Source organism: Nannospalax galili, unplaced genomic scaffold (assembly GCF_000622305.1).
Source record: "Nannospalax galili isolate Female #2095 unplaced genomic scaffold, S.galili_v1.0 scaffold511, whole genome shotgun sequence".
In the NCBI taxonomy this organism is placed as follows: Eukaryota; Metazoa; Chordata; class Mammalia; order Rodentia; family Spalacidae; genus Nannospalax; species Nannospalax galili.
The window spans coordinates 2,511,631-2,527,079 of NW_008331831.1; the positions used below are offsets into that span (position 1 = coordinate 2,511,631).

The 15,449-nt window shown below is 37.6% G+C and overlaps 2 protein-coding genes across 11 annotated transcripts in view; one reads left to right on the forward strand and one right to left on the reverse strand.

The window, feature by feature from the left end:
* The window catches only part of Greb1l (GREB1 like retinoic acid receptor coactivator), a 274,544-nt gene extending 271,268 nt beyond the window's left edge, over positions 1-3,276 (forward strand). For all 3 annotated transcript variants that reach the window (XM_029560559.1, XM_008826964.2, XM_017796571.1), the window contains one exon: positions 614-3,276. In XM_029560559.1, coding sequence (XP_029416419.1) covers positions 614-777 — 164 coding nt within the window. In that variant the 3' untranslated portion in view covers positions 778-3,276. The remainder of the gene's footprint in view (positions 1-613) is intronic.
* A 2,288-nt stretch (positions 3,277-5,564) lies between these two features.
* The window catches only part of Esco1 (establishment of sister chromatid cohesion N-acetyltransferase 1), a 63,144-nt gene continuing 53,259 nt past the window's right edge, over positions 5,565-15,449 (reverse strand). For 5 of the 8 annotated variants that reach the window (XM_029560562.1, XM_008826965.3, XM_029560561.1 and 2 more), the window contains 3 exons: positions 15,155-15,298; positions 12,489-12,676; positions 5,565-6,872 (listed from right to left, as the gene is read on the reverse strand). In XM_029560562.1, the coding sequence (XP_029416422.1) occupies positions 6,725-6,872; positions 12,489-12,676; positions 15,155-15,298 (480 nt within the window). In that variant the 3' untranslated portion in view covers positions 5,565-6,724. Of the gene's footprint in view, positions 6,873-12,488; positions 12,677-15,154; positions 15,299-15,449 lie in introns of those variants that run through there. The other 3 variants (XM_029560560.1, XR_003848516.1, XR_003848515.1) reach the window with 3 other exon arrangements.

The window sequence follows — 15,449 nt, forward strand, 5'->3', positions numbered from 1 at the left end:
TTAAGTCTACATGCATGTTTATTAGTAGTATTTATATTCTACAGTCATTTGATTTTTGATTGGTCAGAAATCAACTGCAATAAATCTGCACAATTGCATCCCCAGATATAAAACCTTAGTTATGACTCTGGCACAGAAACTAAAATTGTTTCAGTAGGTATGCAACATAAAGTCCAACTTGCCTAAGAACATCACAAATAATCGTGACACGATGACCTCTGAGGCCAGTGATAAAAGTGAGTTTCAGAATACTGTATGAGGGTAAGGTGTGTGAAGCAGTGGCTCTGGAGCAGTGGTTCTCAAGGCGGGGAGGGTGCCTCCAGCACAGAGTGGGCAGAAGCCAGGGATGCTCCTGAGTGCTAAGGTTCAGAAACCGTATTCTAGAGGGGAAAAAAATAATAATAATCAGGAAAACATGGGTTTCAACATCAACCACCAAACAGATTGTAGCTGAAAGAATCTCAACTCTAATCTCACTTTACATTCCTTTTAAACTTTTGTGAAACTACTTGCAATAAAATGGTCACCTACCTGTATATTGGTTCTCAAAGCTGTTAGTTCAGGAATAGATTAGAGAGAGGTGGTAAGGTTATGTCTGTTCTTTTTCCTGAAGGTGCTACCCTGTGTGTCATCTGTCAAGATAGAAGCTCCTTACGCCAAACTATTGTTCGTTTAGAGTTAGAAGATGAGTGGCAGTTCCGCCTCCGGGATGAGTTTCAAACAGCTAACAGCAGCGATGACAAGCCACTATACTTTCTTACTGGACGTCACATATGAGCTTTTGAAGAGACCAAAAATAACAGATCCCTAGATGGGGTGGGACTAACAATTATTGGGGATTTTTTTTCTTTAAAGTACAATCACTGTGGAGCAAAGTGCAACATTTGTCTATTCTCCAAAGAACTCCCCAAATGTGACCAAGGTCTTTGGGGGCATCAGCATTCATTTCCATTTACAGAACCTATGTTCAGGTGAATGCCACAGTACGCAGTTATGCAATTCTTAAGATGTGCTAGCCTGGGAGAGCCTGAGAAGGACAGATTCTAGGGATCACGGAACTTGCATTGTTTTTTTCTATCACACTATGTTAGGAGGAAAACTGTCAGCATTAGCCAGTTTGAATGTGTTACAAGAGACTCACACCACTGGTGTGAAATTAATTGAAGATTAACATTTGAGGCCTGAACCCTCAGTTTCTCTTCAGATCTGTACTTTGGTACAGTATTACTCAGGGGTCTGAAATGATAGAGTGTAGAAGATATTTGTATTTAAAAAAGAAGTAGCTTTGTCTTTCTCTGTGCAGTGTTAGTTTAAGATTTATAATCTTTATATGTATTAAAACTTTCAGCAAAATTTCCACAGGAGTTAAAAGTTTACTATTTAAACTGAACAAACAAATCAGTAAATGCAGAGGAGGCATTGTGTGCCATTTATGAAGCTTCTCTAAGCTTTAATTCCTTTGTTTTTCCCATTCTTTACAAAAGTTTCCAGTCTTTAAGCACTCCATGTCTATGGCATGGAACAGTTTTGTGCAAGAAGTTGACTAAGTGCTTGGGCAAACAGCATTCTTCAGTTAACCGTAAAGTAAGCAGCTGGCACAAGCAAAACTTCTACAACAGTCTGGGATTCTGCTGTACAGTCTAACTAATTCATTTCTTTCAGGGATTCAAGCAAAGCTTCCTTTAGAAGACAAACACTGAGTATCAGCGGCCTTACCGTAACACACAGAAATTGGTGAAATGGGAAAAAGCATAGAAAGAGAAATGGTGGTAAGGAAGGTTGCATGAAGAGTCTTTTGGACTCAATAAAATCAGCAGGCAGTGTATGACCAATAGCAGCAGGTGAAAGTTTCTATGGCTTTCTCACCAAATATTTAACCAAAAACATTTCTGGAAAATATTCTTGAATAGTCTATTGGAAGTTTACACTTAAATTACTCTCGTTAATTAATCATAATCACCTCAAAATTTTCTCGGCCCATAGGTATCATTTTATCCCACTAAAAGAGTCATTCTTACTTGAATCTGTCTTGTGACTTCAAACTGAGAGGGGTCTTCAAAGCCTGCATTTACTTAAAAGTTTTAAATAAACAAGCTTTATTATCTTGTGATAAACAAGGACTTTTTAGCTAGTGAAAAGATGGAATGTATTAGACTGAACTCGTTTTGCAGATCTCTTGGTTTTAAAACAGCTACTTACACTGCTTTTAATGTATTTTAAAATGATTATTTCTTCTTAACCCCATTTTTAATTGTCCTTCAAAGAGGATCTGCCTTATTATATGCTTTAAAAATACTCCTTAACTTCAGCGTGGCAGAATTTCTGGCAAAGAGGTAGGATCCAGGGCAGTCTGATTTAGATATGAATGTATCTCACTTGTTCCTGTTTTGCTGAAAGGGTCCCAATGCTGGTAATATCAAGAAACCCACTATGTGTGCAATATTCCACTATGTAGGGCAATTAAAATACTTGAACTAATTCTACAACAATTGTACCTGGGGCAGATGGCCTCCTAAGAGTTACTACTGGCTCCCCCCCTTTTTTTTTCCACTTTGGAATTCATAAAGCCAAAGAATATTTTTTAAAGGTTATTTTAGATGCAGGTACTCCATGTTAGCGCTGCACTCTGGAAACTCAAATGATTATAAACTTGTAAATATTACTCAGCTCTGTACAAGAGAAATGCCAGAATAAAGCCAAAAGACCATCACCCCAATAATGGAGAAATTTCACTAGCCTCTCTTCTTTTCAAAGTCTAACTCTATAAGGTTTGGCTCTTTTTAAATCGCCTTATCAGTATAATTCTTTAGAGAATGTTAGGTCCTTTTTAAGGATGAAATTGCACAAGTCCAGGACACCATGATTTGTTAATGCATGTCTTGGTTTATTGATTTTACCCTTTCCCATCCCTTAGGACACTGAGGTGGGCAAATGGATTCACTAGGCCACACCATAATTTACCCACAGACCTGCTGAACCTTGGCACATAAGACAGTTCACACAGGTTAATATTGAATGTAAACTAAAAAATTAGAAGAACTGTTGTAGTCAGTTTGTTTTGGCTATAATTTATGCAACTGCTTCTCGTGACTTTTAGAAGAGGGGGCACCTGTGTTATTTGTTACTGTAAAATTTTCTTAACCAAAATTTGGTGAATTTCACTAGTCACCTCTACCTCACATTTTGTTTATGCCTCTAAGTTGTCTTAAGTTGTATCTACAGTATGTTCTTGTCCTTTCATTTGGTGAATGTATTAAAATTTTCTCCCACTCCTCACCCTCTAAAAAAAGTCTGTTTTCTTTAAACATATTGTTTAAAAAAATGCAACAAGCTCCTTGACTCTGGCACTGTTCAAGAAAGGCTGAAGTCCCTGTACTTTAGGGTAGATGGCTCTAAGATGCTATGATTTTGGCACAACAGTCCAAGAAGAGAGTAAACAGTTGAATGAAAATACATAGCTTGTGCAAAGCATATATATGTATCCTAAAAGGCTCTACTGGCAGTTTGCAGCTTTCTATGTAATTATAGATGACAGACGTATACTGAAGGCAAATATACTCACCTTGGTATCCTTAGAAACAGAACTTCCGGGTTACTAAAGCTGTTATTGTTAATCTTGCATTTATTTCTAAACTCCACCTAATTTTGCCAACTCTTGAAAACAACTGTCTCAGAAAAATCTTCCAGCTCTAATATATAAGGAATATTTAGAGTAAAAGAATTTAAACAAAACCAATTAATATACTCATCTAGGCCAAAGGCTCTAGGAGTAGCAGTATTTGTTTTCTGGGTTTTTGTTTTTGACAGGGGTTCACTATGTAACCCTGGCTAGCCTCGAACTCCCAATGTAGACCAGGCTGGCTTCGAACTCACAGAGATCTACCTACCTGCCTCTGCCTTCCAAGTGCCGAGACCAAAGGCATGCACCACTATGCCCACCAACTTGGCAATCTTAACCCTAGGCTAACTGTGGCTGAGCAGGATAAACAGAAACAAGTATCAGTAAGTGTGAGTCTTTGTAGTTGGGCTTTTGGTAGACAGTTCACCCTCATGTGTTATCAACTGACAATATACTGCTCTGTCCAATTCTTGCTAAAGAAACCACTGTATGTCTCCAAGGTAAGAGCATAACCCATTAAGACTCCCGGTTCCTCTAAGAGCTATATGCTAGCTTTTTTTCCTTTTCCTTTAACATGTTAGGTATTTTCAAAAAGGACCAGCAAATGTTAGAGGGCCATTGACACAAATTTATACAATCAGCCATTATAAAATCACCTTCTGAAGCTTGCTGATCACCACTGGTCCATGCTTACTGTGGCTGCTGCCTCCACCCCATAGAGCTGCTCTTTCTAATGTCACAGAGTCCTCTCTTCAACTATGGTTTGACAGCGTTAGGCATTCTTTGGTTTCTGAAGCTCTTCTCTTGTCTTCCAGCACTCTCTTCTAACTCTCCTCCTCCGTGTGTCTTTTCAGGGACTCTTCTTTGAGACACTCAAATGGTGTTTCTTCCAATTTTTATTTTTACAAAACCCAGGATAATCTCTTCTAAACCGTCAATGACAAACTATCTGCTCACTCCAAACATCTCTACAACTCTAGATCCACACACCCAATTGTATAGGCAGTAACTCCACTTGGAAGTTCTATAACTACCTTAAAATCTTGACCAAAACTGAACTCACCTTCCCCTATCAAATCCTTTTAACCTGCCAAGCATGGTGGCTCATGCCTTTGATCCCAGCTCTCTAGAGGGAGAGGCAGGCAGATATGAGAGATTGAGGCCAGTCTAGTCTACATCACAAGTAAACACGTTCGGTATTAATGACACTATTATGCTTAGGGAAATACCTAAATTATAAATTTTGAGGGGCTACTTTTTTTATTAGTAACATAAAAACAACCTGTTCCTAGTAATAGCAACATTTAAACCAACCAATCAACATACATCCTTCTATCATGTGTGGTTGGCTAGTGGTAGTATGCTAAGACTCGCATGGAAATGGGCCTGTATGTGAAGTTAATAGCACTGAAAAACTAATGCTACTCCAAAATTGTTATTGTGTTTACAAAAGGTTAGGCTCCTCTCAAACTATGAGACTTAGGATGACTAAGAGTCTCAATATTGGTAATGTGAAATGCCAGACCATGGCGTCAGAGGAAAATATTTACTCTCTCTTAGCAGTCTACCTCATGCCCAGAGTATAGAGTCTTACAAAGGACAAACCTACAAGGAGATAAAATATACACAAGTATTAATCATAATTTAAGTTCCTAAATTTTAACTAGTTTTCAATGGAGATATCATTTCAGTTCATAAAGATAATCCAGGTGGAACCAAGGTGGTGCTTCATTTTTGGGCTGTGGCTCTTTATTCAAGAACCATATTACTAAAATATTCAGGAAGGATTTTGTCTTCTGGAGATAAAGTTGGGTAGTTACTGGCATATGATTCTTTGGCAAATTGGTAAAAACTACTTGTAAGAAACCAGTGTTTCAATCTTATTTCATCATCTTAAACCTAAGAAACTGCTCAAAAAAGTACAAAAATTCAACACAACACTGTCTCAGTACATTTATCACTTAGAAAATCTATCAAGTATTTTATTATTTTATTCTACATTATGTACAGGTCATAAAAGGCCACAGCAGTTTTTCAACATATAAACCCTTTAAAAGAGAGGGCACTATGAAGGATAGACAAGTATTAAAATGAAGTCCAGTAATGAAGACATATACTCAGTGCAGTATTTCTGAGGAATAACAATGCAGATACCAAGTCATCCACATTTACTTTGCAACTATTCCACAGTTTTATCACAAGCCTAAGACTTATAGCCAAGTTGTACCAACTTTTTTTTTTAAAGTGAAGCCAGAATAAAATGAATTAGAAGGTGTCCTCAATAATTCTAGTAATTTATAGCTCACAAGAAGGAAAGCGACTTTACTTCTGCCATTAGTGACAGGAAAGAGAAGTGGAAGGAAACACTCAGTATTTCAAATTCTTTCCACACATTTGGAACTTTCGTTTGCTGTAGGGATTTCCTTAAAGTATTATTTTAGGATTTTGTTTGGTTTTTTTTGTTTGTTTGTTTTTTTTGTCTTTTTGAGACAGGGTCTCCCTATAGCCCCAGCTGTCCAGATCTGCCTGCCCCTGCCTCCCAAGTGCTGGGATTAAAGGCATGCGCCACCATGCCCAGCTATTTTAGGATTTTTAAGAACTAGCTTCAAATTCTTAAACACATAACACTGTATGTACACTCCTTGAATAACTCAAAAACACTGGCTTCCACTTTGCGAAAATACAATCCTTAAACCTGTAACTGGTATCAGCAGATCAATATAAAAAAATACAGTACCAAGCTACACTGGTATATTTCCATATTAAGAACTTCAAAATATACTTATCACTGAGACCATAGTCCTTGCATTAGTTTTCAGTCCACTATGAACAATTATCTGCTGCATGTAAACATGTCTAAATAACTATAGATAAAATACATCAATCATAAATTTCTGTAAAAGATAATAAAATATCTTCTTTAAAAAACAAAACAATAATAGGCTATTACTGCATTGTTTCCAATTTTATGAAAATGGAACAGCCATATGGCTGCTGCCAGTCCTGAGTTCATTGTAATAAAAATGGCCCTAGTTCCTGGTTAAAGTCAGCAACCAATTCATTCTCTTCAATAGATGTCTTCTGGTACTGTAGGTAAGGTTTCTATTAGGTAGCATTCTGTCCATTAATAAAATTATATACCAGAAACTGACCAGTGCCACAGTACTGTGTTGCAAACAATTTTCCATCAGGAGTGGGATCTGAGAACGCAATTTCTTCTTTACTCAAATATGAGCCATAAATAAAGTTACTCCTATTGAGGAAAAAAAAAAGGAAGGGGGAATTGGGGAAGTTAAAAAATTAGTATTTCTTTTCATTAAACTTGAAAAATCTGTCAAAATCGTTTCTACAAGAAAGACTTAAGCAATGCTATGTTGTTCTAAAGACTGTTGAAATAACTGTTCATCTAAAATATTACAACTTGATCTTTACAAAAGCAACATTTATAAAATCATGTGTCCAACAACTAAGAGTTGAAGGTATTCTCAACTTGATCAAGGGTATCAAGAAACGTTAAGTTCCTGGGCAAAGACAGAACTGCCCCTCAAAGATCAGCAAAGAGATGAGGCTATTCCTGCCTCTTCAGTAATTATACTGGCAATTCTAGCCAGGGCAAATAGGTGAGGAAAAGAAAAAGTGGAAGGGAGGGAGGGAGGGAGGGAGGGAGGGGAAGGAGGTTCTTTTGCAGATGATGTGATCTTGTATATAGAACATTCTGAGTAATTTACCCAAATCAGGTAAGATTTAATAAATGAATTCAATAAGGTTGCAAACAAGATATTCAAATATGAAATATATAAGCTATATACTTGAAGTGAACAATTCAAAACTGAAACCTAGAAAAAAGTCACTTATAACAATACTAAGATGTATAATACTTTATAAAATTTTAAACAGAAGACCTGTAAACTACAAACTATAAAATACTGGTGATATAAATTAAAAACCTAATATAGACATCACATGTTTATGAATCAGCAGAATGAATACTGTTAAAATGGCACTATTGCACAAAATGGACCTACACCCAGCTTCCTTGAAGCAATGAATTGACAAGCTGATCTTAACATTCCCACGGAAATAAAAAATGATGCCAAATAGGCAAAACAGTTTTTGCTATAAAGAAAAATGAAAAAAGATGAAGGATTCATATATCCTCTTTTCCAGAAACACTGCACTGCTACAGTATTCAAGATGTGTAATATGGACTTAAGCACAGACATGCAGAACAATGGAATAAACTGTGAGTCCAGATAAAAACCTTTACAAGTATGCCAAGACCAACTACTCAGAGGGGAAGAATAGTCCTTTTAACAAATGGTGGTGAGATAATAGGACAGCCATTCTCCTCAAAAAGTATCTACATAAGATACCCTACCTCACATCTCACATAATAATTCAATATAAATCAAAAAGCCTAAGTGGAGGAACCAAAACTATAAACTCTTAGAGAAAACATCTTTGGGGCCATGTATCAGACACTGACTTTTAATGTGTGACAGCAAAAACAGAGGCAAAAGCAAAGAATGTAAATTGAATTTCATCAAACGGAAAGCTTCTGTGTATCAAAGGACAAAGCCAGGCATGGTGGTGCACATCTATAATCTTAGTATTTGAAAGACTAAGACAGGAAGATCAAGAGTTTGAGGCCACAGTGGAACATGGTGGCACACACCTTTAATCCTAAAACTCGAGAGACAGAAGCAGGTAGATCTCTTTGAGTTCAAAGCCAGCCTAGTCTACACAGCAAGTTTCAGGCCAGCCAGAACTACATAGTGACACCATGTCTCAAAGAAAAAAGGAAAAAAAAAAGAAAAATTTGTAGCCAGCATGGGCTATATAGTGACCCTTTCTCAAACAAGCATACATTATCAAGATGAAGAGAGAATCACAAATGGTAGAAAACATGTACAAATCATGGATATGAAAAGGGACTTGTATCTACAATACATAAACAATCATTGCAACAAAGAAACAAGGAAACACAAATAAACCAATTTAAAATTGGATATAGGGTTTGAATAGGGTTTTGGCGGGAGGGATATGTATGTGAAAGTGTGCTCACCAGTGTGGGAGCATATGAAGGCTAGAGGTTGACGTCAGGATATCTTCCTCGATTGCTTTTCCACCTCACTGTTTTGAGACACAGTCTTTCAGTGAACCTGGAGCTCACTATTTTGCCTAGACTGGCTGGCCAGCAAATTGTGTGAAACATATGCCTCTGCCCCCTAGCACCAGGGTTACAGGCACATGCCACAACATCCAGTTTTTATGTAGGTGCTGGGGATTCGAACTCAGGCCCTCATTGCAACCACTTTATCCACTGGGTCATATCCCCAACTTCTGAATATTTTTTCTAAAGATGATATAAAAATGTCAAAAGTACACAAAAAGATATTACATATTAAGGAAATGCAAATAAAACTATAATGAATTACTTCTTTATACACATTAGGATGGCTGAAGACAAAGAATAACAAGTGTTAATTATGGGGTGGACAAATTAGAAACCTCATACACTGCTGGCTGTAAAATGGTACAGCCACAACAGGAAAGTTTGACACTTGGTCAAAACATTAAACATATCAGCACTACAAGAGCCCAATTTACTCCTAAGTATACACCTCCCAAAATAAAAGCATACATTCACACAAATTTTTATGGTTAAAGTTGTACTATTCTTGATGGCCAATAAGCAGAAACAACCCAAATGTTCCAGTGAGGAATGAATAAAATGGCGTAAATACATTGTACTATACTGTTTGGCAACCATGAAAAAAATTTGTAATTTTTTTTTAAATTGGGGTTGGAGAGATAACTTAGTGGTAATGTGTAAGCAAAAGAACCCAAGTTCAGCCCCTAGAATCCACATCAAAAAAAGGCAGGCCTGGTGGTGCACGTGCTTGTGTTTCCAGCACTGGGACACTGGTGTTTGGTAGATCCCTGAAGTTCACTGGTCAGCCCAGCCCACTTGGTAAGTATTCCAAACCAGTGAGAGACCCTGTCTCAAAAAAACAAGATGGACAGTGCCTGAGAAACACCACTCAAGACTGTCCCAAGTTCCACATGCACGTGCACACAGTACACACACCAACATACATATACATGTAAACACACAAAAAAGCAGCAGACTAATACATGCTACAACATGGATGATACTTGAAAACATGCTCTATGAAAGAAGCATTCATAGAGGTCTTATACTGTAGAATTCTATTTATGTGGAATGTTAGAAAGTACACTGATTTAGGGCATTGGTTGGCGGCTGCCAGCAGCTGAGGACTGAAGAAAATGGGGAGTCACTGCATGGGTTAGGGTTATGGGAGGAGGGTGAGGTGGAAACACACCTAAATTAGACAGGGTGATAGCTGTTTACGTTTTTCAATATATTAAAACCCACTGAGTCAGGTGTGGTGACACATGCCTTTACTACTCACAGTAGGGAGACAGGCTGGTGGATCTCTGTGAGATCGAGGCCAGCCTCTATATAGAGAGTTCCAGGCCAGCTGGGGCTACAGAAAGACCCTATCACAAAACAAAACAAAACAAAACAAAACAAAACAAAACAAAACAAAAAACAGTAACAAGGGGTAAATTTTATTTTATTTTTAAATTACTTTTATTTTATGTGTACAAGTGTATTGCCTGCGAGTATGTGAGTGCACCTGAGTCACGCAATGCTGCAGAGGTCAGAAGAGGGCATCGGATTCCCCTGGAATTGAAGTTAAGGACCGTTCTTAGCGACCATGTAGGTGCTGGGAATTGAACCCAGGTCTTCTGCAAGAGCAGTCAGTGCTCTTAAGCACTGAACTATCTTACCCCCATTTAAGGGCTAAAGTTTAAATAGATGAATTTATAGTATACATCTCAAGCCTACTGGTAGAATTTCCATGTTGTAATTTTCACAGGGAGTACTAGACACTAACAGCAGGAAGATACACATATGAAGCAGTAAAAGAAAGAAAGCAGAAGCTCTGTATGTTTTAACAGGGAGCTTATTCAGTACCATACAGAATGAATACAGCTACTCCACTGTTTCAGTTTTGTTTTTCTTTTTTAACAAACAAGAAGCCGCCTATGGTTGCCACATTTAAAGGAAAGACAATACTAGTAATACAATACAAAAATAGTCTCCTTTAAGACTATTTTTACTTAATAAGCTTGTTTCCCAGGCTTAGTACTGAAAGGAAAAAAATAGCTCTCCTCTTGTCATAAAGAGAGTAGTTGTTAGCAGTTCTGGATCATTTTTCATTGAGCAATATACACTAAGGATCTAGGATTCTCAGGGTCATAGGCTTCCACTTGTAACAGTAAGATTACTTCAAAGCCTATATCCACAGAAAAGAGTTGACAAATTTACAAATAATAAAATAAGCTGATCTAAAAACTTTTGACCTAAAGCAAATTTTTTATTTTTTATTTTTGCAGTGCTGGGGATTGAACTCAGGGCTTTGTGCATGCAAGGCAAGCACTCTACCACTGAGCCACACTCCCAGCCTCTAAAACAAATTCCTTAAAGCACTACAGATTGAACCCAGGGCCTGACATTTGCTCTACTTCCCAGCTACTCTCTCTGCCCAAAAAATCTCTTCTGAATGATTATTAAATCCTTTATTAAAGGTGCTTTACTGGAAGGACAAAAAGGTCTGAGTATTGTCTCTGTACTTTTATAAATGAATCTTTTTTTCCTAAAGATTTTATTTATTTTAAATTTATGAGGGTGCTGCCTGCATGTATGTAAGTACACCATGTGTGCTTGATACTCAAGGAGGCCAGAAGGTATGGGATTCCCCGGAACTGGAGTTACAGACAGGTGTTAGCTGCCAGTGAGTGCTGGGAACCGAATCCATGTCCCCTCAGAGAACAACCAGTGCTCTTAACCACTGAGCCATCTCTCTAGTCCTTCTCTGTATTTTTGATTAAAAAAAAGAAAGAAAGAAAAAGTGATGAGACAGCATAAAAGTACTTAAAAGGGCTTTTTAAAATTGTGTGTATTGGGGCTGGAGAGATGGCTCAGCGGCTAAGAGCACTGACTGCTCTTGCAGAGGACCTGGGTTTGATTCCCAGCACCCACATGGCGGCTACAAACCGTCCTTAACTCCAGTTCCAGGGGAATCTGAAGCCCTCTTCTGACCTCCGCAGCACTGCACGACACGGGTACACTCACATACATGCGGGCAATACACTCATACACATGAAACAAAAATAATATTTTAAAATTGTGTGTTTTCATGATTTTGCACACACTTGTCACAACGCATGTATGTATAGTGGTGAGAAAACAACTCTGGAGTAGGCTCTTTCCTTCCACCTTGATGTGGATTCTGGAGATAGCACTCAGGTCACCAGGCTTGCACAGCAAGCACCTTTATACCTGCCAAGCCACATCATTGGTCCCAAAATAGTAAGACAACTCTCTCTAAAACCTGAACTCCCAAGAAACTTTCCACATTTCCCTTTATGTTCAAAAATGTCCAAAACTGAACATGGCTTGAAAGATGTCTCTTAGCCAGGGTAATGATACACAAGCACTTGAGAGGCAGAAGCAGGCAAATCTCTGTGAATTCAAGGCCAGCCTAGTCTACATAGTGAGTCTCAGCCCTGTCTCCAAAAAAAGGTGTCTGTTATATTGGCCTAATGTTATAATTACAAATAACTAAGTCAAAGTGGTTTAATAATATTTAACCTACAGTACTTTCTTCCTTCTCAAATTAAGTTTACAAAAAGTACCTTAAAGACCTCTACTACCTTTATGCAAAATTTAAATGAATAAATTAAACACTTACAAGTATCAATTTTCATATAAAAATTGTTCTTAAAATTCTTAACTACTGCAAATCTTGATTTTGAAGAATTACAATCAAGTTACCTTAGGCATTCAATCATTCGAGAAGCTATTTTCTTCCTCCGCATCATGCTGAAGACCCATATCCGACTGATCCCACATATTGCAGGCTCTGGCAAGGTTGAGCAGCACCAGGCTTTTTGCCTTTCAAATCTTACTTTTTCTTCTTCTGACCTGATAATTGGAAGTTTCTCTTCTATAACTCGATAGCCCTATAAATGTCAAAAATGATGATGATAAGGTTTAAAGTGAGACTATTAATCGACAGTTGTCTAGTATTAATCTTCTTGAGGTTTGTCCGTCACTACCTTTGTCTGGCTGCTTATGGGATCACGCTTTTACTCTCATTTTTGAATAATAGACAAATGTGAGTTTCCTTCTACTCTGATTTCCTAGTTATGTGATTATGAGAAGCCATTTAATTTCTCTATACTTAAGAGTTCCACATCTATAACTAGGCATATCCATCACCTCTTAATTTGAGAACGTAAACGTAAACAAGGGAACACAAAGCAGTTTGCCATCAAAGAGTAACCATAATAGGATGGAAGGTTAGTCTTCACCTCCTGCAAACCTGCATTCTAACGAGTACAGAGCTCAGCAGTCATAGTGAACGTTCTTATACTGTTACTGTCCTTGGGCTTACCACTGTGCAAGAACAGGGAAGGTAGGAAAGCAAGAATTTAAAGTTCTTTCCTCAACACTCTGATCTCAATAAATAACTGTATAAAAAATACATTTCCTGTCCCAATACAGTTGTCAAGAAAAGACATGACCAGCTTCCTGATAAGACAAAGCATAAAACTAGAAATCGATTAGAAAACAAAATAAAGAGTATTATACAGCTATGTTTTAAACAATGTCTCAAGTCATTTTTGGAATTAGGAAAGACATTTAAAAAACAAGTGGTTTGTACTATACAAGATTAACGCCATCACAATGTGGCAAACTTTCAGCTATTTAAAATCAATTGTTAACATAACAGGAGTCACAATAACTCATTTCAAATAGAATTTGCAAGACATCTAGCTTAACTTATATTAAATTCGTATGGCCTTGTTTGACTTTTTGCTTTATTAAAAATTATTATAATGAAGCATACATTTGTGCAGACAGCTATCAATATGGTAAAGATACCAATGGAACAGAAGTACACACAATGTACAGTTGAATTCATGAAGAACTTGACTGAAAAGAGACAGATCTCAGGTATGCCTCAAGTAAGCTGGATTGAGGAGCCCAGAAGCTTCTGTTCTCTTAGGTTAGTCTTTAGTTCTCTGTAACACTCATAATGTGAGAATATCCCTATGATTCCAGTTTGGTTTTTATACAATTTTATACTATAAGCCACCTGCTCATTTAGAGATCAACTAAAGTGATCTATTCTAGGGGTAGACAAACTTTGTATAAAGGCACAGACTATTTAACTATTTCAAGCATCACAGCCAACTACTTTCTCTACCTTTATTGTATGAAAGCAGCCACAGAACAATATAGGGACACGAGTGTGGTGGTGTTATTTATAAAAACAGGCCACAAAGTAGGCATGCTGGTACACACCTGTAATCCCAGTCCTTGAGAGGTAGAGGCAGGAATGCAGAGCAGGTCTCAGCTATCTAGCCAAGTTCAATACCAGTCAGGACTGTTAGACCCTATCTTTAAAAATCTTTATTAAAAGTCACATTTTGCACAACTCCCTCAACAAGCAGGGCGTAGTGATGCACACTTTTAATCCTAGCACTCTGAAGGCAGAGGCAGGCAGATTATCTATGAGTTCCAGGCCAGCCTGGTCTACATAGAGAATTCCAGGCCAGCTGAGGCTACAGGGAAACCCTGTCTCAAAACAAAACAAAGAAAAAAAACCTCTCTTCAACAAACTTTAACAGTACTTTTGACACTTTGCATATGTCTCACCGGCTTGAAAAACTAATTCATGCTGGATGTGGTGGTGAATGCCTTTAATCCCAGCAAAGGGGAAAGGGGGAGGCTCTCTGAGTTTCGGGCCAACCTGGTCTACATAATAAATTCTAGGCCAGCCAGAGTTACCATAGTGAGACCCTGTCTGGAAGGAAGAAGGAAGGATGGAAGGGAGGGAGGGAGGGAAGGAGGGACTAATTCTCAGTCCTGTATGGTGGTGCACACCTATAATCCCTACACTGAGGAGGACTGTAAATCTGAGAACAGCCTGAACTACATAGTGAGCTCTAAGCCAGTGTGGATTACATAGTAAGACTCTAAGAGAAAAAGGAAAAAACAACTAACAAAAAACCTAATAATTCCTACAGAGATAAAATCCATTTATACTGTAGAATTACACACAATAATTCTTGAATTTACATTCTTCATTATGTAAAATGTAGACAAATTAATCAGGATTATACTATTTGAAAATATTTTTTATTATTTTTATGTGTATGAGTGTATTGCCTGCATGTGTGTAAATGCACCCGTTTTGTATAATGTTGGCAGAGGTCAGAAGGCGGCTTCGGAGCCCCTGGAACTGAAGTTATGGGTGGCTGCTAGCTGCCATGTGGATGCTGGGAATTGAACTCACATCTTCTGCAAGAGCAGTCAGTGCTCTTAACCACTGAGCCATCTCTTTAGCTCAGGATTATACTATTTAAGACCACACAGTAATACACTCATTTGAACATCAAACTACTTATGGTACTCTTTTAAAAGTCACTTACCCACTGGATATGTTCTGCAATTAGGCAGCCAACTACTTTTTTGTCATTAGAAATAAAGAGAAGTGTTTTGGTTCTGGAATAGCACATTAGTGGAGCCTGTTGGAAACCTAAATCATTATCAACCATCTCTCTAATCTCGTCAACCTGCCAAATAAAGACAATACATTTTTTAACAAAAAAGAGTATTGTATATATATATATATATATAAACCATTCAGTAAGTTTAAAGTATTATTCCAAGCAGTATATCCTCTAAAAAGTTTTTTGTTTTGGATGTCGTTTTATTTTTGTTTTT